The 27,830-nt window shown below is 43.2% G+C and overlaps 1 protein-coding gene across 10 annotated transcripts in view; it reads left to right on the forward strand.

Annotated features, from left to right (window-relative positions):
• MAP4K4 (mitogen-activated protein kinase kinase kinase kinase 4) overlaps positions 1-27,830 on the forward strand; it is a 642,366-nt gene that overhangs the window by 549,684 nt on the left and 64,852 nt on the right. For 3 of the 10 annotated variants that reach the window (XM_078658041.1, XM_078658039.1, XM_078658046.1), the window contains 3 exons: positions 840-1,028; positions 12,669-12,786; positions 20,385-20,555. In XM_078658041.1, the coding sequence (XP_078514167.1) occupies positions 840-1,028; positions 12,669-12,786; positions 20,385-20,555 (478 nt within the window). Of the gene's footprint in view, positions 1-839; positions 1,029-12,668; positions 12,787-20,330; positions 20,556-27,830 lie in introns of all 10 variants that reach the window. The other 7 variants (XM_078658037.1, XM_078658043.1, XM_078658040.1 and 4 more) reach the window with 3 other exon arrangements.

Consider the following 27,830-nt stretch of genomic DNA (forward strand, 5'->3'; position numbering starts at 1 on the left):
ATCGTCCATGTAATAATCAGGGTGACGCTTAGCAGCACATGCATTCGCATGTGGTGAGGGATGACCATGCCTATACCGCTTATCACCTAGCTGTTTTGCATGCTTGTTGTGATCACCATTATAAAAACTAACTTTCAGAGTCCTTTAGCTTCTGTTGGAATTGGGGGGGTATCCTGCAGACCAAACAGCAAGACGCTCAAACTGGGAAAATAATCAGGCTTTTGGTTTGTTTTTCAGACCCTCTCAGGTGCTTTGGCAATTTGGGTGTTAAAGACAATGCATCCCTTTGCATTTGACACTAACTTCTTTTTACTGAGTGCTTGGGAAACAATGGACCTTTTTTTAATAATTATGTGCAACTTTCTCCAAAGTTCGGTTTCTGAAGTGATTCAATCTTTAGTGCTTGCTAACTTGGGACTTTAAGACTTCATGCTTGATGTTCAAATAGCTAGGTAAGGGTTTCCAGATATTATCGTAGGCTGGCAAATCTGTCCAGTCTTAAGACTACCTATTAAAAAAGAAAGTATAAACTTAATTTGCTCTTTAGATATCAATTTGCCAACAAGGATATTTTGCATTTGGCAGCTTAACTGTAAGCAAAGTGTATTGCAATCGAAATACGATGCTAGCCAGAAGCAGTACTTTAAGAAAATGTTCTTTTGGCTTATCACCCTTTACCTTAAATTCTGGCATCGAGACATGAAGTAAGTTTTGGTAGTTGTGGCTGTCTTTACCTTTGTTTTCCTGAGAGAAGTATAAAATAAATAAATGAACCTGTAATAGGGTGGGAGGATTTAAGCAGCACTTGAGCAAGACAGGTGTGCCTGTTTTTTCTACAGACTACAGTTGACAAAAAGCGTGCCGGCCATCATGAGAGCAATGGCTTTGCTGGTCGCATTCACCTCTTGCCAGATCTCTTGCAGCAAAGTCATTCCTCCTCTACCACCACCACCTCCTCCCCATCCTCAAGCCAGCCGACACCCACCATGTCCCCACAGACACCCCAGGACAAGCTAACTACTAATGAGGTATGTCACACACCAAAGCTGGCAGCTTTCGTAGGAATATACCAGTGTTGCCTAATAGTTACTATCCAGAGGACCTCTGGTCATTCTTCCACTGCTTTGTGCTGTCCCTTCACCCTAATAACACTTTTCTGTTCTGTAGGCATCCCTTAACCACTTAGATACTTGTAACGTGAACCTTTGCCAGCTGTTGTTCTGATGTCTTGTTCTTTTTCTTCAAGTAGTCCATAAACTTGCATGGCTTTGTTTTCTAAACCAAAACCGTCTGTCATTAGATCTGCCATTTAATTCATTTTTCTGTCAAATGTATTTTATTGAAGATGTTGCCAGACGAGACCTAACTGAGAGATGCATTTCTTACTGGAAGCTTAAACCAACAATATATCATGTTAGCGTACGCTCCAGAGAGTTAAACTGTAGCTGCTCACAAAGTAGATGTTACTGATGTTTTGAAGTCTGCAAGAAATGGCAGACTGTTTCACAACAATTGACTTTCACTAGTTAAAGCCACAATAACTAAATAAACGTTTTTGGCAAGCAAGAGAGGTGCTGTTTATCAAAACGTTTTCAGATGATGGAGAGTGAAATGTTGGAGTTGTGGAAAAGGGAATAATTTAACGACTCCGAGGCACTTGTGTGCATTGGTGTACCCTTCTGAGCTCTTCAGACCCTTTTCCCTTAGTGATTTAATAATTTTGGGGATGCATCAGCTGCACATGTAGATCTAGGGATTTATTGTTTGCAAGTGGTGTCACCTCTGCAATGCTTTTTTCCAATAACCTTCCTTTACAATGAATCTTCTACAACTTGTGAGCCTTTACAACGCGACAACCTCCCATATAAATAAGTTGTGGTAGGGACATAAAATAAAAGCCCATTGGAAATATTCTGTTAAATTAATAATATAAATATGAATATATATATATATATATATATATATATACACACACACACACACACACACATATTTCATTTAATAGAAAAGACTAAAACGTGTCTTTATTTTAATCTTTTCAATTTAAAAATAAATATAATTTTTATCAAATTAAAATTGAATTACTTTTAATTCATTTCTATGCAGGCACTTTTAATAATCAATACATGATTAAAAAAATATATATTTTTACTGTAACCGAGAACAATATTTGTTTGTGGCATGTATAGCTGTAGATACATAAGTTGTGCATACTTCTGCCATCTAATTTTGGGCTGTGACATGTGCAGGTTGTTTCACTTCAAAGAAGTCTTCCGAGTCATGAGGTACAGTCATGCCTGTGACTGGATAATGCGCATGGGCTTCTGCTCAACTGTTAGATTGTTTTTTTTCTGCCATCAGGGTCAGACGTGCTCCAGCGAGCGCCGGCTAAATGACCTGTAGTGTTGTCTTCAGGCCTGTTCGGATCCTCTCCACTCGTCGGTATTGAGCATTCATCACTTTTCCTCCAGGGCCATTTTCAGGCAGTTCAGTCCACGAGCATGTCCTGTGATGCAAAATAACTCAATTTCGGAATTGACCATAGTGTTGAGCAGTTTCCATGGAAGGACCTACATGAGTTGTGTAACCTGTCTGTCTTCGAAACACGGCGATACCTCCTGCGAAGTTTGCTTCACTTTTGGTAGCAAGACAATCGTCTGATATCATAGAGATCAATGCCTCATGCCCGCATCTATTGGCCACAGATAAAGCGAAGACACGCCAGATCTCTTAGGCGAACAGAATGTCGAAATTCACCCCAGCTGGAAACATTCACCGAGGTGGCTCAAATCTAATTCTGTGAGGACTCTGGCCCCGATTTGGAGGACAGCATGCCATTGCCTCCTCGGGGACAAGCATCGAAGACAGCAGCCGTGAGTACAACCTCCATCCTCCGCCACCCCAGCATCGCAAAGAGGCTAAGGACTTTCCTCGAAGGAGGGTCAGCATTGAGCCTTAAAGTCAGACACCAAGCTTCCTATCCACCACTGCCCAAAGGCCATACTTGGCCCAGACACCAAGCTTCAGACCCAGAGCCCAGTCTGCCACCGGCACCAAAGCATATCTTTGAAGCAGTGCCAACTGGTGCTAGCATCAAAAACCTTGTCTGACCTGAAGCACTTGGTCTGATGTCAATCTGTTTCGAGGCAAGACCCCTGGTGCTGACAGCACTCGCCCCAATCATCCTCTGAGCCAAAGTGATCTTCCGTCGGTTACGAAGACCAAAAGCACCCATCCTCCAGCAGCTGCAGGAGGACCTGGAAGCTTGACAGAAGTGGAATTCACATTCACCCACAGATGGGTGGAATCCTTGCTCTACGTCCACCAAAGTACAGCACTGCTTCTGCAAAGCACAAGCTTACTTTCGAGGAAGCCATCAATCTTCCATCTCCACTCGGGTCCAAGGCTCAAAAGAGACATGACAAGGCAATCAGTCCATTTCCTTTGCTTCGCCCTTTACCTCAATCTCCTCCTCCTTTTCCAGAATGGCCTCCTCCACCACCTTTTGACGCACTGCTTCTTTCACCACATGGTTTACCAGATTCTCTGCTTTTGGGGGACACAGTTTAGGCTCTCCTCAGGATCCTTATGACTAGCCCTTTGTGCCTCATCTATAGGATGACACTTTGGACGACTATGACATTGAGCCCCCGGGAGATACTGATCCCGACCTATACCCTGCCTGTCCCTCTTCACCCAATAACACGCTCAAGGGCATGCTCAAGCCTGCACCTGATTTCTTTAAGGAGCCACAAGGCGTCCCCTTTGGACCCTTCATACATCAGGGATCAATTACTACCAGACAAGCTAGTAGTTCACACAGCCTGTAAGCATGCAAACGCCCAGGGCATTTTGGACGTGTCTCCACCACTCTTGCTCTTGGTCTAAGGCAGGGCCCACTGGGATGGCATGGAGGAACTTCTCCAGCATCTGCTTGACCTATTCCGCAAATTAGGTCAGAACCTTGTGGCAGAGGTTAAGCTAATCTGTTACTGCCATTCACTGTGCCCCCAACGCTGCTGACACAGCCGCTTGAGGGATCAATTCCAGTGCCCTGATCCACAGACATGCATGGCTTCATATCTGTGGCTTTAAGCAAGAAGTCCAGCAGCATTTGCTCATCCTACCCTTAAATGGGGAGTGCCGCTTCAGTCCCCAGGTTGAACAAATGCTGGAACAAATCAAAAAAGGGCTTGGATACTGCAGAGGAGGTCATTGGGGCTTTGCAGACATCTGCCAGTGGTTCCTTTTGGTGGTCCTAATACAGTGGAGAGGTTTGTGCACCAATGCCTCTCAAGGCACATCCACCCTCTAGCTGTGACTGTGCAAGACATTGTCTATCTGCTCCACCTGCAGACCTCAGGCCTCGCATATACTTATGTCAGGCTTCACTTGACTGCAGTGGTCGCTTATTTCCAGAACAGGGAACACGTCTCTGTTCAGGATCCCCAGCAATAAGGCCTTCATGGAGGGACTCAAGAGAGTCATCCCTCTTTGAGTCCCACTGGCGCAGGTGTGGAAGCTTAATGTTGTCCGTACGAGACTTATGGGCCCTCCATTCCAGCCCATACACTCTTGTTCCTTACAATTCCTTTCCTGGAAGGTAGCTTTCCTGGTAGTCATCACCTCGCTCAGATGTCAGTGAGCTTCAGGTACTAACCCTGAAAGAACCTTTCTTTCAAGTTAATAGGGATAGGGTGGTCCTTACACACCAATCCCAAATTCCTCCCTAAGGTTGTCTCCTCTTTCCATCTTAACCAGACCATTGAAGTTCCAGTGTTCTTCCCTTCCACAGGCACACTAGCTGAAAGGGCTCTCCATATCCTCGGTGTTAAAAAAGCACTTGTATTGTGTAGATAGATCAAAACCTTTCAATGAAAGGCAACAGCTCTTTGTCTCCTTCTCCAAGCCATTCAAGGGCATGCTCTCTTCATAGCCCGGATAGCACTGTCGTTTGTCACTATGCCATTGCCACGCAGCAGTTGCCAGTTTCTACCCGGCCCCTTTCTACCTATAAGAAAGGAGCCGCTGTGGCCTTTTTAAGTTATATTAATATCCCCGTAGCAGACATCTGCAAAGAAGCTATATAGTCCACCTTGATCCCTACTGTGTGGAGGTTCTAGCATGCTAACAAGCCAACGTTGGCCAAGCGGCATTTCGTACTCTTTTTCCAGTCCTCTGCAACTTCTTCCGGCTAGCCAGTGCTTAGGGGAGGACTGGTTTAGTCTATTTACAGCTTGTGTTGATAGAGCGCGCAGGTCACCCAACCAACAAATTTACCATACACGTATCGGGCCCATATATTTCACTACACCATTATTTATTAATCGGGCGACCATACACTCTACTACCAGTAACCCAGTTCCTTCCTATTTATTTCTATTGTACCCGACTTACCAATCCACCGTCACGGGTACCTAATGACCACGATGAATCAGGGAGCTAGCTGTGAAGAAAAGGTAAACAACAAAATACCAACTTTATATCCTTCTGTATTTCATAAAGACCACAGACTCCGGGGAAGTTTTAAAGATTTTATCTAGATTTCAGATTCGGAAAATATGAGATTTATAACAAGTAAGCAATCAATAACCAAGATAATGAAGAGTACATATCCATAAAGGAAATATATCAAGCTGATCATTTATGAGTATCAGTAAGGTGAGAATGAGGAAACAGCTAGGCAAATAATTCAGACTAAAGGACGGGGAAGAATAAAGAGCATACTAGAAACTTCACAGTAAAATATTTCCCCATGAAGAGGAACTACAGGTAAGGTGAAAATAGACCGTACTAATAAACTGGTGCAATTACTTGAATCAACCAAAAGATGGGTAAAACAAAGAACATCTGTATATCATGACCTGAAAAGGAAATGTACTCAAAGGATGGGTAGAAAATGGAACATGCTAAAATAACGACAATAACGTATGAGCTTTTTTTCAGTAGTTTGCGAAAAAAGCATGGAAAATCAATATATGCAAAGATATGTCTTTATTTAAGCAAAAGACAGAAAAATAGAAAGGTGCAGTATAGAGTTTCAGCACTATATTTACCTAGAATGGTGTGAAGACCAACCCTGGCCACAGGTCAGTTAAGAACAGGAGGGACCCCAAAGGAAACCAGTCATCAGTAGGACAGCAGGTGCAGAATGGACACCCCAGGACAGGAAACCCAGATTAGGATCAAGACAGGACCACCAGGATAAGACCAGCACCCGCAGTTTGGAAGAAACGCCTGCGCTCCACCCTCTCTGCAGCTATCGGCCAGAACCCCGATTGGGTTATCGATTTCCCCAGCAAAGTGCTCCGCCAACACTTGAGGTTTAAAACCTCTCGAGTCTATGGAATTTTCGAACAGAGTGCTCCGCAGCCCTCTGTATCAAGTCACCTATTGAGTGCGTTGGGTCAGTGACAGGTCAGCTATTCGGACAAGTCGGACAATTTCTCTAGCTAAACCTAGGCTAGTTATACAGTTTTCGGGTCAGTGTACCACCCCCCAAATGTTGCAAGTGTCAGAATCCCCAATTTCGATTGGTCCCCAAGCAGGATAGGTCAACACACCAATCACATTTCAGTTCTACAAGCCTATATTAACATATTCTGGGACCGCCTATTGATTTTGGGGTTCCCATGACATACTCTACGGAATACAATAAAAATTATACAAATGTAACTTTTGCAGGACATTTTAGCTTCTTCTGCTGGGTGAAGGTGCATCTTCCCAGGCACATCTTGGCTAGGACCTTTGGTTGGCAGGGATTCAATGCCACCGGCAGAAGACTGTCATGCGCAGAAAAGTAGCTCAATATGGATTCACGAGTGTCTCTCAGACCCTCAAAATCGCGGTACATGAAAAGTAAGCGAAAACAAATTAAAACACATAAATAAATGATTACACTGTATACCATGAATAGCTACTCTATACCCCTTACCTTATATAAACTATTGGCATTAAGGTTTAGTGCAAATAAACTACAACACGAAAACATCAGTGCAAGCTTCACCATGTGAGGACACCAAGCGGCCATATTAATGCAATTGCGCAAGCGCAAAGGTTCCCACCAGAACTTGCAAATACGTCACGTGAGTGTGACTAATGCATGCGCAGAAGAAAACCCGCCAAGTAGCGGCCATTTTAGGGACAAGCGTTATTGAGTTAGTAAACACATAGGCAAGCGTCTTTAGGGCGTTCCCAATGTCAAAATAAAAGGAAATTAGTAAGACAAAACAGGTTGGATTACTTTGTTACATATTACTCGAGGTTCAGGAATTCAAGCAAGTCGCGTAATATGCGAATCCTTGCTCCATCAGTGTATCTACAGTCACACATACAACAAATGGAAAATGTTTCCTGTGCTTGACTTGTGGTACTTGACTAGGATTCGGCGCCACAGAGGAAAATTCACCTGATAGTTTTGATCCTTGTTTTTACAGTATAAGTACGGTGCTATAAGGAGAAGAGAACCACAATACCCTCTTCTAGTTTGGCAAGAGCCACAAGATACTTAATACTCCTTAGCACACGTTAGGTATTTACAGTTTCAACAGTATATTTGTGTTTCCACCATTCATCAATCATACAATCACACAAAGAATTTTTTCAGTTCCTCTTCATTCAGGGTTGTCGTTTGTTGTTATTTTATTTCCGGAGATGTTACAGCCGACACGTGTTTCGTCGTTATGGGGATGTAACCCACGACTTTTTCAAGGCTGTTAAGTAAAGAAATTATGTATCGTGACATACTTTTTTTTTTTAAAGAATAAAACACAAATAATTTATACTAACATTATCTACATTTTTGGTGTGCTGATATCATATCAACATTTTCAGGTGGTCAAAGATATGCATCTTAGGTACAGTTACTTCGATAGTGATCGGAGTTATGTATATATGGATATTCAATATTATTCCTTTTTACATATACCGAAGCTTCTGAAAATTCAGAAGGTTATATGGACCCATTAAGAGAGATGGAGAAGTTTGTGGTTTTGTTGTAATTCTATTTCTCGTTAACGTTGTGCCCAGTGAGTCGAAAATTGACAGTATATAGTGGTGGTCTAATAAGGTCAGTGATAACATGCAAGGCTATAAATCATGCATAAGGTACCTATTCTCCTGAATATTGTTCTTTCTGTGAGGAAGAGATATGTAAGGAGACGTTAGATCTAGTCCCCATTTGAATGAGTCACATTTAAGATCACATTTATAGATTCGCCAATTGTATTAGTAGAGATTTACTCACTTTTGATGAGGTGATAATTCCAACCCTCAAGGGGGTTCTGTTTGGGGACCTTGTACGTTATGGGCGATTTGAACCCAGTTGTAACCGGAATCTCGGTTATCAGCATAGACAGCTGTAAGTTAATTAATATAATTGTTAAATCTCTTTTTCTTTGAAAACTTTACTTATTCATGAAATCTAATTGCGCTAGTAGGTTATTTATACCCGTAGCTGCTCTGTCCTATTATTAAATAGGCTAATGCGACTTTTGTTTAAGTTAATGTTCTCTGCTAATCCTATTTACGATTATCGTTTGACTAATATAATATCAAAAGCTGTGTTAGCCTTATGTATATCTCCAGCAAGCAGCTATTGCTGTATGGTTTATAGCCCTCATAGCAACTCATCGTAATAGGTAGATTAATTGGTGTGCATGAGTGCCCCAGAATAAGTTTCAACGTTACGCTCGTGCTTTGCAAGACAGCGGTGTTTAAAGTTTATGCGTTGTGGTTATCTCTTTTCAAGATTGCGCGTGTGCTTGGTAAAGCATCAGTATTTTAAAATCTAGGCGTTGCGCTCGTGCTTTGAAAGACAGCGGTGTTTAAAACTTAGGCGTTCTAATTGTCTCCTTTCAATATTGCGTGCGTGCTTGATAAAGCATCTGTATTTAAAAAAAATTAAAGCGTTGTGATTGTCTCACTTAACGATGAGTGTTGGCTTTCCGTTGGCGGTCGCAGTGCTAGAGACAAGTGTTAAGCACGGTCCCGCTCTTGGATATAGCTTTCTTACCTTTTCCGCTGTGATTTTATCGATCAGACGTCCGTCCCCACTGCTATATTTGATGTGCAGTGTCTACTTCCTTGTTTTGGCGCACTATATTCGAAACCTGGGATAGTCCCAAATCATCTGATTGCTATCGCATCCGGTTTGGCCGGTGTTCGCGTAGGCCTCGTTTCTACGATTATCTTTCTGCATTGGTGGCGGCCATCTTTGCCTCCCTAGTTTATTAACGTGTTGCCATATTCCTACACGTTATTTGTTATCACTTAGTTAATACTAGATTTATTAACACTATATTTGCAATAGTTTAGCCTCACATGTGTATATTTCATTCTTGCGCATCCTATTCTTATTATTATTATTGGTTGTTAAATTCTTAATTGCCACTCGATATCGTTGTTCTTAATTTTAATAGTTTTCTGGTTTACGTGGCTTAGGGAAGTATCTCGTTTTTTGAGCCTCCAAATCAGATGTACAGTTCACAATCGGTTGACAGTTTTATCTTTGTTCATGGTTGGTCAATTATATTTTGTGAGGTGGAGTATATCTATGTTCGTGATTTGAGCCAACAGTAAAAGTCATTTTATATTCAGTTCATGGTTGGCCATTAATATTTTGTGAGGTGGAATATATCTGTGTTCGTGATTTAAGCCAACAGTATAAACCATTTTCTATATTCAAAGAAGATATATATTCGATTGAGTGATAGTGATGTGTATGGTATTTTATACATATTGTGACCCTAAATAGTTATTTCGTTCGGTTGGTGATACGTTTCGATGTGTACCAATCTTTAGGTGAATGTGTGGTTTCTCCATTCAAAATGGGTTCAGAACATGTTCATGTGTCATTAAGTGGCCAAAGTGCATTATAAGACAACAATACAGGCAGTTTGTACATTTCAGCAATACTTCTTTACATTTGTAGCATTAATATTGTCATTTTTTAATCATTGCGGGACAGTCCTAGTGTATGTCCAAATTCGATTTGTTACCATCATGTGTTGTTTATTAGGCAACTTATATGTTTGGTCATGTGCCTAGAAAGTAGTGTAATTCGTGGTCGATGTTTAGGCCTAGCTCAACACTTTTAAGTATCATTATCCAGATGGCCTCCCTCCTCCGTAATGTGAGTTCTCTGTTTCCCCCTCTTGGGTGAGTTGGTATATGTTCGAATCCAAAGAATTGAAACGCAAATATACTGTTGAAACTGTAAATACCGTGTGCTAAGGAGTATTAAAAATGGAAAATGTTGCTCAACCTGTAAGTATCTGTTTCATGACCTGTAGGTCTGTTGATTTACATATGTCCTTGGAAGAGATTTTGATTTTTTTAATACACTGCTCAATTTAGGGGCCTGGTGGGCTATGGGAAAGTAGAAACATTGATGCCTGCACTGTGGTTGATGTTGCCAGTCTCCTGATGCTGGTATTGCACCTTGCAGCAGGGCCAAGCTAGTGGCATTGGAGAGAACATTTTCAATGATCATTTGCATCCTTAAAGCAGCTGCATTCTCCAATTTCTATTTGGGATTGCACAGATATTATATGATGGTTTACCCCTGCATTCAATTATGCATGGACCTATTACTTGGTTTGTTGAAATTATAAAATTGTTTACTATAAAAAAAAAAAGCGGTCAATGAAGTGTGATTTTGCTGTACGTCGATACTGTCTCCCAGTGGCATTTCCCTACTTCGTTATATGTTCCTGCAAGCTGGAAACAAAGAGCAACACAACAGTAATGATTACAGTACTACTCATTATGCTCCCTTATATTAGTATCACAGAATCTGTTCATTAAAACCATGGGGTGTGGTATCATATTCCTGTGGCTCCCGTTTCTATCAGCTATCTACACTGAATGGTTCTCTGAACCTGATGCTGCAATTCCTGAAGGGTGGTATGATGCTGTATCCAACATAGGCATGCATACTTTGTGGTTAGCAACTTTGTCCATCATCGACCTTTGTTTCAAAAATCAGATCTGCAGTACCTTCATTATAGATTTTGCATCATTCAGGGGACATTTTGATTGGTATCAGCAGTTTGGTGAATGAAGTGGCTAAAGTAGACCAGAGTGCTTCAGTGGAACTTGACTCTGTTTACATTGAATATCTGAAAAAAAATGTTCATGCCAGTTAAAAAACAGATATGCTAAAAAAAAAATAGGGAGACCATATGGTTTAATGTAAGCAGTGAGCTGAAAAGCGAACGGCTGTCAGAGGTATGCAATTGTAGGACCTTCACAGAATCTTTTTCTTCAATAAGAAGCATAAAAAAAGCAGGATCAGGGAAATATTTGGGGTGCACTGGAAGGGACATTGAACCGGCTAATAGTACTGCGGAGCTGTCGCTCACTTGCACAAGCATTTTTTTCTAAATAAATGAAAAATTAAGCAAGGGGTGTAGAGGGGAGACTTAGAAATGTATGAGTGGAGTGCAGAAATGCAACAACAACAAAAAAAGGTGCTCCGTCACATCAGCAGTGGAAGGATATATGTCTTGCAATCAGAATTCATGCAGCGGGGGGACAAACGCAGAAATAGGCAAGAATTCCATCAAACAAGGAGCATGGAACTGAGACAGACAACATAGCCATACAATCATGAGTAAGGAGCTGACCAAAGCCCACTTTGTACATTGTGTTGTACACAATAGGTCTTCAATAATAGCTGTCCGTAGGTCGAGACACTATTTTTTTTTTTCCTTCAACAGTGGCTAGATACTGTAAAATATGCAAAATGATATAGCATGTCTGCCAATTTTCCATTTTCCAAAGCAGCTTTTCCTAGCTGTCATCTGTGCAACCAAAATACTTTGAATTTGGAGCTTTGTAAGGTGTCTTGGTGGTATTGATTGATGAAGAAATGACACGGCGATTGGAAATCATAGCTTTGAGAATTTAACAAAAAAATCTGAGACTCTTCTCTTTGTAGTACAAGTGGAACACATAATAAGAAAGTAGAGTGTTGCTGTTCCGAGTGAGAGGGAGTGGATGAATGGGTTTATAATGTGCAAGTGTGAACAGAAACACATTGGAAGCACCACAACTAATCGAAATTATGAAACTGTGCTGAAGTTGCTCTTACGATCCCACTTTTGTTAACTAAATATTTGTTACCATAGAAAGCTATCCAGAGCTTTCATCTTACTGTTATAGCTTTTTCTTTTTTTTTTTTTGCATCGCTATGCAGCCATTTTTCAATCGCACAGGTAGTGGCAAGTTATGTAAGTATAGAATGGCAGGTGGGCAAATTTTGAATGTTCCAGTGCAAGGGTTTATTATACAAACCAATCGAGTTAGTCAAGGGCAGGTTTTGGGGGATTAGCAGAGGTGCTTTTTTGAAGTCATGTGAGTTGTAGAGTTTGACAAGTGTTTCATGAAAGGTGTTTGCAAGTCTTGTCAGATTAGTTTGAGGGGGCTATGTAACAATTCCTCTAAAAAGGAAAAAAATATCCTGAGGTTTGGGGGTCTAACGTGACGTTACGAAGCAGTATTCCGCAGTTTTGTTTTTAGGTACACTTCAGTCTGGTTTTAAATTAAATGCATGGCAATGATGGCAGGTAGAGTGTGTTCCTATGTAAATATGAACAGTGTCACAGATGATTGTATTTTGCATTATTGGTAGCCATATATTAACGAAATATTAATTTACGTTACAGACTCAATCTGCCAGTAGCACTCTCCAGAAACACAAATCTTCCTCCTCATTTACACCTTTCATTGACCCCAGATTACTGCAGATCTCTCCCTCTAGTGGCACAACTGTTACTTCTGTGGGTAAGTCCAGAAATGACCACCAAACAAATATTAAGATGTTGCAGTGCTTTTGTCATAAATTTTTATTCCTGCACTAACACTGATATTTCTACAGAGGTTATTAATATTGTAAGTAATAGAGTACGAAGCCCTCCAAAACACTGACAGACATTTATACTAGTGAGCTAAATCCATGAATAATGCTGGAATGCTGTAATAATGTTACGGCATTGAGTCCTCTTCATTTTAAAGTTATGTAGGAATAAATGAGCAATACGTTATGTTAACATAACATTGCTGCTCATTTTCCTCTTCTCTAATGGTTATCTATCAAGACTACTGTGGTGTTTTAAGACTGAGCACCAGGACCCTGCGGTTCTAGGCAGACTCAATGAGAGAATTACGTAACCATATGGGGAGGTGTTAATTTGTGGTCATTAACTGTTAGGAGATAAGTTCAGTTGAATGTTGTACACTGATGAATAAAGACATCCCGTCACAAGCTCTGTTTGTGGCCTGTTCATTTTGCATGCTTCTGGGCTGGGAAGAACTCCACAACTGGCGACGAGTGAGGAATCTTCCCCAAAGAAACAAGGCTGCTTTCTTTGAGAGTTTGCAACTCTATAGCAGACTACTTGTGTGTGCCTCGTGTGCCTTTTCAATGAGAAACCATTCAAATTTGGCGTGTGTGGAATCTAAGCCCTGTTCCAGCCCCTATACTACCCTCAAAGAAGTCAAAGGCCCCTCAGTAGCTTATCCTCAGAAACCCACGGGTCAGGCCGAAAGATGAGATACTGCGTCACAGCCTAACACAGAGCCATCATCGATACAAAACAAAAATGCTAAAGGCAGTCACAACCATATAAGACAAAAAGGAAAACTGCGCTAAAGGCAGCTTCAAACAGGTACAGTGCAAAAAGTTGAAAGCTTTAATGAACCAGTGTGAGAGTCGAAACCGACACTTACTGTCAAAAAAGAAGATAGTGCCTGACGACCCAATATAATCACACGGCCAGTGCTTGCTAGGGGTACTGAACTAGAAAGGAAAACTACCATCACCTGAACAGCATATACTCTCAACGGCTGTAGAAAAGAGCATGAAGTATGATGCTGCAGTGTTTCTGAAACCACCACTATTCAACATGGCAAAGAAGCAGAATATTGGTGATAGATGGACTGCATGGATTGAGGCGTTCGATGATTTCACAGATGTCCTCGAAGTAGTCGATAAGAAACTCATCAAGTACCTAAAGAATCTTGCTGGTGATGGAGTAAAACAAGTGATGAAGAAAATCTCACAGACTGAGACAATTTCTTACCATCATATCAAGTAGCCAAGTTCAATCCAATGTCATACATCTACCATGAAAGGTACATTTTAAATCAAGTGAGGCAGTAAGTTGGTGAAACGATTGTTGAGTTTGCTGAGAGACTCAATGTGCTTATCAAACATTGTAAATGTAGTCAATTTAATGATGAAGATGCCATGTGCCTTAGAGTAATTTATGACTGTCTTTTGGACTCGTTCTGAAGACGCATGCTAAGAGAGCTGCTCAGTTTAGAAAATGTGCTGATGGCTGCAAGAGCCAAGGAAAAAGCAGCTCGGCAAGCTGCTGACATGAAAGCTGGAACAGCAAAGAGTGAATCTGCACTAATCATGAAGAGCAAACACAAGCACAAAGTAGATACAGGTAAGTTGCCATTCTCAAAGAAACTAAACAAAATGTCCAGACATTGGACAGACGTGTAAAGGTTGCGGAAAGGAAAACAACTTCATAACTGTTACCAGACAAAAGAGAAACCACGTGCATCACAGCGATATGAGAAAAAGAACGCCAGAAAGTTCCAGAAGCATCCTCACCACGTCTACAAAGACAAAAAGCAACTTCATTTGCGACAGGTGGAAACTAAACTAAGTCGATAGTCCTCAAGCTCATCCAGCAAAAGTGTTCAGACATCACATTCAAGCGAACTGTGAAGAGGGTGAATGTGCTATGATCAAATCTGCCAAAAAGCGACATGCTCAAGTGGGTCTTGCTGCTCGCAAAGAAGACAAACAAATGACAAAAACAAGTTAGTCAATGAAATGGACATTGCCCCAAGATCACATTGAAGGCCAACGGTTGCCTCATATCCTTTGTAATTGACAGCAGTGCATCGATCAACATCATGCCAGTTGAACAGTTTAACCAAGCAAGCATACCACGACTCAATGTGTCAAACACAAAGGTGTTCACATGGGCTGCTTCAAAACCTTTGCAGAGTCATTGATCATTCATGGCGACCTTAGCCCTAAAAAAGTCTGTGTAAGCCCCAATTCTCTTTCTTCAAGGTACTTTGTCCAGTGCATGTCTACTCCGTTTTGCAACTGCTTCTGACATGGGACTAATATCTATAAATTATATACACATACGCAGTTAAATTGTGAGTTGGTTCACGTCATTATTTCATGGCCTGGGAACGCTCAAGACAAGGAAGGTGCAACTTCACATCAATGAAGACTTCCTGCCTATTTCACAACACCACCATAGAATAGCATTTCACCTGCAAGAAGCATTGAAACGGAACATGAAGCACTGTTGAAGCACTACATCATTGAACGCTATTCTGGTCCCACACTATAGGTATCTCCCACAGTGGTTGTGCCAAAAAAGGAATATAGAGGTGCAGTCCGCATTTTCGTTGGTAAGCGCCAGGACAACCAAGCGCATTGCAGACATGATCATGCAGCTCAACAGATCCAAAGTTTTCTCCCAGCTTGAGTTGAACAAGGGATACCATCAACTCAAATTGGAAGAAAACTATAGGTACGTTATCACTTTTTCAAATCATGTTGGCTTCTTCAGAAAAAAAGGTTGAGTTTTTGAGTTTCTGCTGCAGAAATATTCCAAGATGTTATACGTAGAATAATTCAACCTGTTAGGCATGCTTTCAATTACATTGATGATATATTGGTATGTGGAACAACACAAAAGGAGCATGATAAGACTCTCAAACAAGCCAATATGCACAGGCAGATTACACATATGGTGTGGACTTGTCCAATAATACATACCTACTGGATGGTGGTCCTAGAGGAATTGAATAGAATAACGGGGTGGAGGATTGCCTTGGATATGCGTACTTGTCTCCTCGGTTTAATTCCCGCGATCCTAAGCGCAAGACGGGCAGGCGGTTCCTGGTTCTGGGGCTTATATTAGCTAAGAGATGTATAGCGGTCCACTGGTTAACTCAACGGGGCCGCTGCTAGTAAACTGAAAAACGGATTTCAAGGAATGGGCACTGGCTGAGGAGGGGCATATGCAGAACACTAGAATAGATGATAAACTCCCAAGTGCTGCTGGCATGGGGGATGATGGCACAAGAGATAGAGGAACTTGCCCCAAATTCCACAGGCACATCACAAGACTAATATCACAATAGGGCTGTAACCCGCAGTCAGGAGGGAGGACAAGAGGACACCCAAAACTGATTTCAGGATAGATGGACTTCGAGATGGTTGGACCCGGTAGGGGGGAGGGAGGGGAATTTTCGTGAGTGCTTAGTTAAAAGTTTAAAAACGTCAGATATGAAAAGAATCTTCAAGGGAAAGTATGTATCAAAATTATCCTTGAGTTTGTTTTTGGAATGTTCATTGTGTAAACTGTTATCAGCAGGGTATTTGGATGTATGCGAGCATAGACTATATTCTTGAAATAACAATAAAGAAATATTTTTTAAAAAGACTGTCAAACAAGTGTGCCAATTACTTACAAATGCAGAGCTTACTCTAAGTGCAGAAAACCAAACTCAAGTTCTTTGGGCACATATTCTCTGATGGGGGAATGACTCCTGACCCAGATAAAGTAAAAGCACTGTCAGCCACCCAACCCCCACAAGATGTCACCGTGCTACGATCTTTCTTGGGCATGGCTAGCTGTTGTTCAAGGTACATTTGTGACTTTGCCACAGTGAGTGCCCCATTGAGAGACTGAACTAAAATAAATGCCCAGTTCTGATGGTCCGCTGAATGTGACCAAAGCTTCAAAAGGATAAAGCATACATTAAAAATGCCACTCAGATGGCTAACTTTGATTCAACATTGCACACAGAACTTACTGCTGATGCGAGCCCAGTAGGGCTAGGAGCAATCCTTCCTCAGCATAATGGACATCCAAATGCTCAAACACATTGTGGTGTATGCTAGCCAAAGTCTGTCTGACCCAGAATGTGACTGTTTTCAGCCAGAAAGGGAGAGTCTGGCTGTGATGTTGGCCTGCAAATGCTTGCTTGTGTTTCTTTACATAAAGCATTTTACGATTGCGACAGACCACCAAGCACTGCTCACCATATTTGAAAACCCAAAAGCTAACCTTCCCCTTCGCATTTAGAGGTGGTGTTTGTGTTTAAAGGGATATGACTATACAATTGTGCATAAGCCAGACAAGAACCAAAACTCTGCAGATTAATTGTCATGTGTACCCTTGCATCACACGACTCGCCATCGAAAACAGCTGAAGAGTACATCAACTTCATTGTAAGGTCTAGCACGCCAGCGGCCTAATCCATTGAACAGATCATTGCTGCAACGAATGCCGACAGACTTGCTTGCCCTTAAAGACATTATTACAGTGCAGTCATGGAGACAGTGTTCGACCTCTAAGTAATGTTGGCTGAATTTCAAATGTTTAGGAATGTACAGGATGAACTGTCTGACATTAAAGAAGGCATTGTGGTTCAGAGGCTCACGGATCGTCTTACAAGAGGGCCTTTGACAGCATGTCTTTGAACTCGCTCACGAAAGATATCGTGGCATTGTCACCACCAAAGGAGCCCTAAGAAATAGAGTGTGGTTCCTGTGTTTGGACAAGCAAGTTCAAAGGGAACTAAAGTGGTCCAGCATCCTCTAACCAAGTCTGAACTTCCTGCACGTGCATGAGAAAGAGTGGGCGTTGTTTTATATGGGACCCTAGCAAATAGACATCATCTCCTGGTAACCACTGACTAGAGCTCCTGTTTCCCTATAGTGAAGCAAATGTCATAAACAACAAATGACAAGGTTATTGAGCTGTTAGAAGACATATTTTCAGAATGAGTATCCCAGACATCCTTAAATTTGACAGTGGCCCACTGTTCAATAGCAAGGAGCTCAAGGAGTTTCTAACTAAGCTCCGTGTCAAGAACCAAAAGAGTAATCCCTTGTGGCCCCAAGCAAAAGGTGTTGCAGAGCTATTTATGGGCACCCTAAAGAGTGAGCCAACGTGCAAAGATGGAGGGAATCGAGCTGAGTCAAACCGCATGTCAAGCCCTCTGTGCCTATTGTTTAATTCCTCACTCCACCACTGGTGAGAGTTCTGCCAACTTGCTGTTTGAGAGAGCTGTAAGAATTAAGATAACACAGTGGACCACTGAGCAAACTCAGTGCTGACTAGGTGCGTGCTACTGACACCGCTCAAATGTCAAATGAAGACATGCTAATTAACGGCAGAGAACTCAGGCAATAGTCTTTGACGAAGTTGACTGGGTTCTTGTCGAACGAAAACGGAAGCAGAAAACAGATCCTCTGTTTGCTGCTAAACCTCAAAGTTGTGATGTGCAAAGGACATATGATAATAGTGCAACATCCCAGAAAAAAATCCATCTCAAGTAATTTGTCTAATTTCAGACATCTATCTCAACATTCATCAGCCCCTGTATTCCCAGATGAGGCTTCCTCACCTGACAGCCCAGATCAAACATCAGCTACTGTACCCTTGGTGTCCACTCTGGGTGCATTTCAACTACTCAGACCACGCAATCTGGCCGAATAGTGTGAACACCTAAACAACTTATCCAATTGTGGGAATGCTGGGCTGATATATAGACGAGGAGGCTGGATGTATTGTCGGACAAAAGATGTTTTATTGTCAGTAGAAATGTTTTTTGGTTTTACGACCGGTTCCTCTTCAGCATAGGTCTTCTCGCTTCCAATCTGGGCTGGTTTGGTGGTTTGGGCCACTCCTTCCTGGTCAGGACCTCTGCTTGGTGTGGGGTTGATTGGCTCCTCGTTGTGATAACTTCGCCCGGAGGCTCGCCAAGGAGAAAGAAAAGGAGCCCATCAGTATCACTGACTTAGCGTTTGGACCCGTCACCTACACCCAGTAGTGTCTAGGGAAAACTGCAGGGACCAGTGCAATTTAAACTAGGGCAGCGGTTTACCCCTATAAGATGATAGCAGGTTGCCTTCGAGTAAAACACTAATGCAACGGGGACTCTGTCTTAGCGTGCAAAAACAGTGCAGAAAAGAAAACCAAACTCTGTCTTGTGGCAAAAATGAAATACTCAGCCTTCTAGTGCTAGCGTGGGGCACTGCAAAGAAACCGGCCCCTCGTTAAACTGATGTCGGCATAAAACCTTTAGCTCCCTCCTCCCGCGGCAACGTTTCGATGTCCCCTGTTCCTGCTCCACTCACCGGCTCCGCTGCAACTCTCCTGAGTTGTGGCCGCTCCTCAGCTTCCTCCGGTGGACGCCACCACTCCTCCGTCCAGTGGTCATCAGTTTCTTCTTCTTCGCTGTCCTGGTCGGCATTCTCCCGTTCCGCGTCTTGCTGCACTTCCGAACTCCCCTCCTCTCGAACCTTCTTCCGGTCGTCGACCCCCCCTTCCTCCTAGCTCGGTCTCTCTTCTACAGGAGCAGTTGTTGTGTTTCCGGGGTCGGCTCCTCCTCTTCTCGCCCCCGGACCTGACTGTGGAGACACATGAAAGGTAGGTGTTTTTTCCTCCCGGTTGGGTTTTTGTCATTCTGCCCTTTACGGTTCCGCCTCCTTGTTCTGTGGGATTCTGGTAGCCGTAGTACTAGATAGGGGGCCATCCCGAGGGTCACTTCCTCACACCAATACATATAAAATGCAGCTGCTGTTTACACCTTTTTACTTAACAAGTGGGTAGATGTAGTGTCTTAAGACTATGAGGTCCAAAAAACCTCCAAAAAATCCGCGGTCCTGGGCAGACTCAATGGCAGAATTACCTAACCATTTGGAGAGGTGTTAAGGTGTGGTCATTAACGGTTAGTAGATAATGAGAAGTTTAATTGTATGCTGGTAAATAAAGACCTCATTTATGAGCTTTGTGTGTAGCTTGTTTTTCATTTTGCATGTTCCTGTGCTGGGGAGGACACTACAACTACCTCAGTATTATTGCACCAATATAAGTTTGCCTTAATGGCATACAAATGCCCTCATTGGATTGCCATACGCTTTCTAATTGTCCGAATGTGTTTTTGGTAGTCTTATGTTGGACTGTAGAGGCACCCATATCCCTGCCCTAAAAAGGGGAGGCGTTAGCAAACTGTAAAGGATTGCCATAATTGTGACATCCTTCCAAGGACTAGATTCTTCTATTGTCTTTTCTGTTGTGCTGCTTTTTGTAAAGGTCATCAAAAGACCAATTTTGGGGGCACCACCTTTGCTATGTCCCAGTCATGTTGTTTTCTTTGTTATGGCATGGTTTATATATATTATGTGCACTTTTTTCCCTCCTCTTTCCTAATTTTCCAAACGTGAAGTAGAGATCGGTTGTTAACTAAAAATGGTTGCTTTTCTCTTTCAGGAGCGTACATGCGCACATTGGAAGCTAACCATAAAAATACTAATTTTATTTTAGTGGGATTTTCCAGTGACGCGCTCAGGCCTGATGCTATGAGGCAAGATCCTACACGGAAAGGATCTGTCGTCAATGTTAATCCCACAAACACACGACCACAAAGCGATACTCCAGAGATTCGGAAATACAAGAAGCGATTCAATTCTGAAATCTTATGTGCTGCGTTATGGGGTACGTCATTTCATTCATTTTCTGTGCAGCCCGCGATCCCTGTCCCTCCAGTTGATGTCTTTTACACTTCATAATTTTAGTTTTTTCGTTTTGGCTTGTATGAGGTCGTTCAGTATCTGGTTTAACTGACTTTTAAAGTTTTCACACTATATTGTGTAATTTTAGCAATCCGACCTTCCCGCTATAGACAGGTGCTTGATATTAAGAAACCACTTACATGAAGTATGTAATGCCTGTGCTTATCAAAAGGCTCTGGAAGTTTGCCAAAACGTGTACACAGCAGGCATTCCCACAATTGGTGTAGGAGTGTATTGGATGCTTTGATCTTGCAGCCATAGCGCTGATAATAGGACTTTGGCTTTTGCTCGGCTTTGGTTTTAAATAATGCAAAGTAGGCCTGGGTGATATTTCCTTTGCATAAGTTACGCAAAATGCCCAATAAAATTTCGTGCCATTACGGAAAATGCTGGATTTGGTATTTTGTTGAGCAAAATGAGTCCGCACAACCAATTTTGGCCCGAGGATGTATTTTGTGCTAAAAAAAAGTAGCTCAAAATCTCATGTGGCACGAACTACAACCACTTATGTTTGGTTTGTTCACCTTCTTCACGTCCTCCCATTATAGGATTTATACCTGAATAAAATATATTATACACTATTTGATTGATATTGACGTAAAAATAGTAAAGTAAAATGCTAGAAATTGCTCAAGATTAAGCTGTCCTAAATCAATTTTTCCCTAAGACAAGTGCAAAGCAGAGGTATGGTGCACACAAATGTCACTGGTCTGTTGCTCACATCACAATATCCCACTAGATTCAAGATTTTTGCTCATTGGAGGCTCTTGAGTCTATATTTCCCTGTACTTCCCTCCAGTGTCATGACAATGGAACCTACAAAATCACAGAAAACGGTTTCTGTGGACAATCAGTCAATGATAGTTAATACATATTAGCACAATCACAATATTTGAAGGTGAGGAGATGTCGGAAAGAGAAAAGGCATATAAAATGAATTTGGTATGAAAATACGTTGCTTTATTTAATGTAAACACATTATTTTAAATCCAGTGCATGGCGTCAATAGTAATTGTGAAACCTAGATTTTAAGGTTGTGACTCATTGTGACAAAAATACGGTTTCATCAAAAAGTACCCTGGTTCCGTGTCAGTAGGGTGTCCCTTGTTTCTTCCTACATGACTGGAACCTACAAAAGCATCTTAAAAAAAAAAACTTGGGCTTGTCCATATTGGATGAGCGCGGGTCTCAAATTATGCTGCACAGTTGTTTGCATTTGAGGAACTGTTCCCTTTTTTTTTTTTGTGATTCAGTTTTATGTAGACTTTTTTTTATTAATAGAGTTTGCTATACATAGATAATCTTAATGCTATAAAGTGTTTCAGCATCTGTAACATTTTTAATTCACATGGCATATTTACACAACTACCATAGACTATCAACTTTGGGAAACAACTGTTGCCCGATTATGAGGCGATTTCTCCAGGTCTAAAAATAGTGCTGCTCAAGCGGCAGGGTCTAATATTATTAAGTGTCATCTCTTAAGTTGTTGATCACTGAAGATGTGCTTGCATTGGACTGTAGGAGTTGTAAATTGTATTTCTCTATTTATAAAGAAGTATTTTTTTATGACAAATTATAGATCTGCTTCTTTCGGAGAGCGGTGCCCATCTTGGTGCTGTTTCTAGAGCACTCAGAGAAGAAGTTAGTACCACGGCAGTGAGAGCACTCTCAGCTATTGGATCTTTCAGGGCCAGGAAGTTTTTAGCACAAATGGAGCTCAACGGCAAACACACTTTTAGAATTAACTACCCCTCCACTCCTCTCTCCAAAAATGCCACTAAACGTTTTAAACACAACTTCTTGAGGTCGCACCCTGAAACACCCTTTGCCGACACTTACTTCGCATCGGGCAATGGAGCCCTGAATACTGATATCATCTTCCACACCTCACGCAGAGCCCAATGGAGAAAAACTTTCCTATCCCTACTCAGTCTCCACCACCAGGAAAACAACCCATGGCCTAATTCTCACCATCTCACCTTCCCACCTCTTCCCTGGCAGGTCTACCATTACTATCTACAATAACGGGATTGTCCTAATCCAATCCACGGACAAGAACCTGGAATTACTAGACAACCTGTTCCCCAAGTTCAAAGAGCACCTCTCCAAGCTGCGGACCCCCACCCAGAATTCCGCCAGCACTATCACCCTTGACCTCACAGCCACCACCTACTACACCTCTACCCCCAGAACCCCAGTAAATGGCCCACCTGCTGTTAACGCCCCCCACTCCCCAAGGACAGTCACAAATATCTCCACCGCACATACTAACAGCCCCTCTAACATGACCCTTCTTATCCCCACCCATACCCCCTCCATCCCTCTCCCCCCGGACAGAACATCCCCCACCCACAACACACCACCATCTGAACAAGCCACCGCCCAAAGTTTATCCACCCCCCTCCCATCCCCCCTTCGACAGACACCTCTCCCTCCCCATCTCCCTCTCCCTCCCCATCTCCCTCTCCACTCCCACCCACGAGTCTCTCACACCTGACACAACAACTCCCACCCACAACACGCCTACATCAGCACACACCTTCACTCGGAGTTTATCCACCCATCCCCCCCACGGCAGACACCTCTCCCTTCCCTGCTCCCTTCCCATTTCCACTCACAACTCTATCTCCCTCCCAACAAAAGATACAGAACATACCTCCTCCCTTACCCTAGCATCCCCCTCTCTCCCACCTCCTATTCTCGGCCCTCACTACCCTCCTGTCTCCCCCACTGTCTTCAGCCTTCACTCACTCTTCTACTCACCAGCACCATCTCCCACTGAAGTCACTACCTATGCTTCCCACCCACCGCCTGCCTCACCTTCATCACCCTCACCCCTCGCCCACAAAGACGTCCACACTGTGAATACCGTCCCACTCATTAGCACCGCGGAACCCCTCAACAACGCTAGTATACCCCCCCCCCCCCCCCCCGATACCCTGCCTGCTCACCAGCTCACTACTCCACCACTCACCAACGGCTCTCTCCACCAACACCTTCCCCAATGACCCTCCTGACCTGACTTTATCCACCCTCCAACAAGTCAAAGAGGAAATCTTACAAATCAAAAAAGACGTCCACGCAATCAAAGACCTGCTCTCCTCACAGCCCAGTCTACCTCCCACCATCCCACTACCCTACAAACGACGCACCCTCCCTACATACCCTCGCCCTCGACGACACCAGCAATGGCCTACTATCCCCGTTCGCAATAATTCCCACCGCCCCCGGCGTGTTCTCAGCCCCTTATCGGACCGCGACCTATGCTCTCTCCTACGCTCTTATGGCCCAGGTCCGGTAAAAGACTTTTCCAACACACACATCCCCATACCCACAATTCCTACAAACCCTCTGAGGCTCCCAACACTCAACAACAGAGGCTCCGTCCCTAACAACCTCAGAAAAGTTCCCCTCACACTAGAAAGCTCGACCACCCTTCTCTCCCCCAAACTCAAATGCATCCTACTAAACTGCAGATCGGCCCAGAGACATTCCTCCGACATGGCGGATCTCGTCTCAAATAGGGAGCTGGACCTAGCCATTCTAACGGAAACGTGGCTCACTGAAGCCTCTACCCCGATTATGGATATACTAGTCCCCCCCAATTATCACATCATTAGGCTGGACAGGTCTCCTGGCAAGACGGGCGGGGGAATTGCATGCATTTTTAGGAGCAACCTCTCCGTTACTCAAGTCACCTCCCCCTCCCTTTCCTCCTGTGAACTCCTCTGCCTCGACATCACCAGTGAGGGCAAACAAGTCTGTGCTTTACATATCATCTATCACCCGCCTGGTGACAATCTCATTTTCACCCAACAATTCATGGACCTGATCACTTCCAATGCCGGTCGGCAGACCACTCAAATCTACCTGGGTGACTTCAATCTCCACTGGAACGATCAGAAAGACACCGTGGTGAATAGTCTCAAAACTTTCCTCAATGCGCTTGACCTCACCCAATTATGCGATAAACCAACACACGACAAAGGCGCGATACTCGATCTCATCATTGCCAAAGAGAACGCTATTCAACTGGAGGCGATTCTACCCTGCGATTGGTCAGATCACCACATTATCACCTTCTTTATCAACGAAAAAGTTAAACCTAACCCTACTCAACCAATCAAATCCAAAACATGGAAAAGGGATCTGAAGAATCTTAACCCCTCCACCCTACCTCCCCACATCGGCAGCCTCCTCCTTCCCCCTTCAGGTGCCTCAGATGTTCAATCACTGACTGACCACTACCGTGACTCTATGAATAGAATAGTCAATGAAGTCGCCCCTCTGCAACTGAAGAGAGTCTCCACCAAAATTTCTAACCCCTGGTATGATGACAGACTCAATGACGAAAGGCGTAATATGCGAATGGCAGAGCGCACCTGGAGATCGGACCCCTCAGCACTGCATCTCAAAAAGCTTAAGAACAAGAGAAATGCCTACTTTAGGAAAATAAAACGCACAAAGTCTGACTTCTTCAGCCGTCAGTTGGACCAAGCGAAGAACAGGCCAAGAAAGCTGTTCGAGCTAATCAAGACCCAAACAAAGGCACAACCCACACAATCAAACAGCACAACAAATGACACCCCACACTGTGAAGCCTTCTCTGCTTTCTTTAAACTAAAGACTGACAACATAAGAAATGACCTCATCATGGATGTAAGCCGATACCCCAACCACACCAGAATGGCAGACACTCAACCTAAAAACAAGGCATCCTGGCAGTACTTCGATACCTATTCGGAAGAAGCTATACACAAACTGCTCTGCACCTTGAAGCCCTCTAATCACCACACAGACCCTCTACCTGCTAATGCTGTAAAAGACTTTATCCCCTTGCTCCTCCCTCTCTGGACCAAGATCATCAACAGCTCTTTGCAACAAGGACACATTCCAGACTCCCTTAAGGTGGGGCAAGTCACGCCTATACTCAAGAAACCTACAGCTGATCCGTCTGACCTAAACAACTATCGGCCCATCACCAATATCCCCACCCTGGCCAAACTGCTGGAGAAATGTGTCCAACTCCAACTAACAAAACACATTGATCAATTTGACCTCCTCAACCCTCATCAATCAGGCTTCAGAGCGAAATATAGCACGGAAACAGCTATGACACACATAATTGATGACGCCCTCCAAATTCTGGATCGCAATGAGTCCTGCCTCCTCATCCTTCTTGACCTCTCGTCAGCATTTGACATGGTCAAACATGAGAACTTGCTGGAGCTGCTAAGTTCTAGAATGGGGCTATCGGGAACTGTTCTCAAGTGGTTTTCGTCCTTCCTTCACAACCGGTCTCAGAGGTTCAAGATCGACAATGTGCTATCTACACCTGTGCCTGCAGATCTAGGGGTTCCACAAGGATCCACCCTCTCCCCTACTCTGTTCAACCTCGTTATGGAACCGCTCGCCACCTTGCTTCATGCATCCAATGTTCAATTCCATATGTACGCCGATGACACACAACTCTACCTAAAGCTACAATCCCCGGAAGATATCAAACATCTGAATTCCACGCTTATCAACACCCAATCTTGGCTGGCCTATAATCACCTCAAACTCATTGCTCTGAAAACTGAGTTCCTACTCATCTCACCCCCGGCGAAAATCTCCACCACCCAAACCTGGCTCAACAACCTAACAGCACTCAATGTCCAACCTACCATCGTGGACTCAGCGAAATCCCTAGGCATCACACTCGACGCCAAGCTCAACATGCAGCAGCACGTCAGCAAAGCCACAAAAGCAGCTAATTTCCAAATTAACACGCTGAGGAAAATTAAACCTTTCCTCCCGGCCAAAGACTTCCAAACTGCTGTACAAGCTTTAGTCATCCCTCGAATAGACTACGGAATTGCGACCCTCAGCGGTCTCCCGCTATCCACAACAGCACCCTTAAGAGCCTCCCTGAACGCTGCCGCAAGACTCATTACTGGCTCTAGAAAGCATTCGCACATATCCCCAGACTTAAAGTCTCTAAAATGGCTGCCTCTTGAAGCCAGAATACAGCTAAAAATTGCAATTATGACACACACGGCCGTGCACCACAAGGCACCCAGCTACCTCGCTCAAAAGCTGTCTATATCAGGAGGCTCGAGATCCAATAGGAGCACAAAAAATCTACTCCTGAAACCTCATAGATTCCGGAGAGTGAAAACTTACAAGCGCTCCTTCTCAGGAATGACACCCAGGATCTGGAATGCGCTCCCTCCTGAAACCAGGCTGATCTCCTCCACTGCACTCTTCAAGAAAGAGGTGAAAACCATCCTTCTGGCCAAGATCTCCTGATCGTTATAGATGTTGGTTCAGAGACTCTGCATTGCTTTGTATCGCTGCTCACCCTATCCCCTGGCACTATACTCTACTTGTTGGGGCACTACTACGCTACTCTCTTACTACCGACCAAGATATGATACACGTTGGTTTACTGATCCACCTGTACACCTCTGTAGTGGGATCAATGACTTGTGCTGTCCTATCTTACTTCCTTACCTGATTGTATATGGATTGGTTTTATGTATGTTTTTATTATCCATGTTATTACCATGTTATTGACTATTATACTGTTCCCATTATCTCTGTTGACTCCTACTGCCCCTTCCCTGTCTTTGTGAAGCGCTCTGATATCTGTAAGGATCCTGTTCGCGCTATATAAAACTTTGAATAAATAAATAAATTGCTTCTGTTTGCTGCTGTTCTTTTCATGTGCAGTGCCATGACTAGAGCAAGGTCAAGTGAATCCGTGTTGAATTTCAAAGTGAGGGCCACGGTTGTTGCAAGAGTTAATCAGCATTTTACTAACTTAACAATGTTAAGAGAGCCAGCTCATATGAACCTGTGACTGACTTGGATATATTTTCACTGTCCAGGTTACCACGAAAGGAAGGTAAACTAAGATACCATACAACCTCTGCCTAGATATAACAGTTGTGCTGAATCCTGTTCCAATGACTCTTTCTAAATTGGGCTGTTTTGCTGATATTCATTGAGAAGTCTTCAGTGGTTCTAGTAGTGTCTGTTGGCTGTTAGTGAAACCTTTGACGATATCTCTGTCTCAGTAGTTAGTAGGGCAGAGTTCCATCAAGGCTTTTTTGGCTAATGTCCCCAGTTACGGTCTGGTACCAAATCGCTTTCTGCAAACATCATTTGCACCCTCCCAAGTTGTAGAAGAGTGTATAAGTAAACGCGAGGC

The sequence above is a fragment of the Lissotriton helveticus genome, chromosome 8, assembly GCF_964261635.1.
Source record: "Lissotriton helveticus chromosome 8, aLisHel1.1, whole genome shotgun sequence".
In the NCBI taxonomy this organism is placed as follows: Eukaryota; Metazoa; Chordata; class Amphibia; order Caudata; family Salamandridae; genus Lissotriton; species Lissotriton helveticus.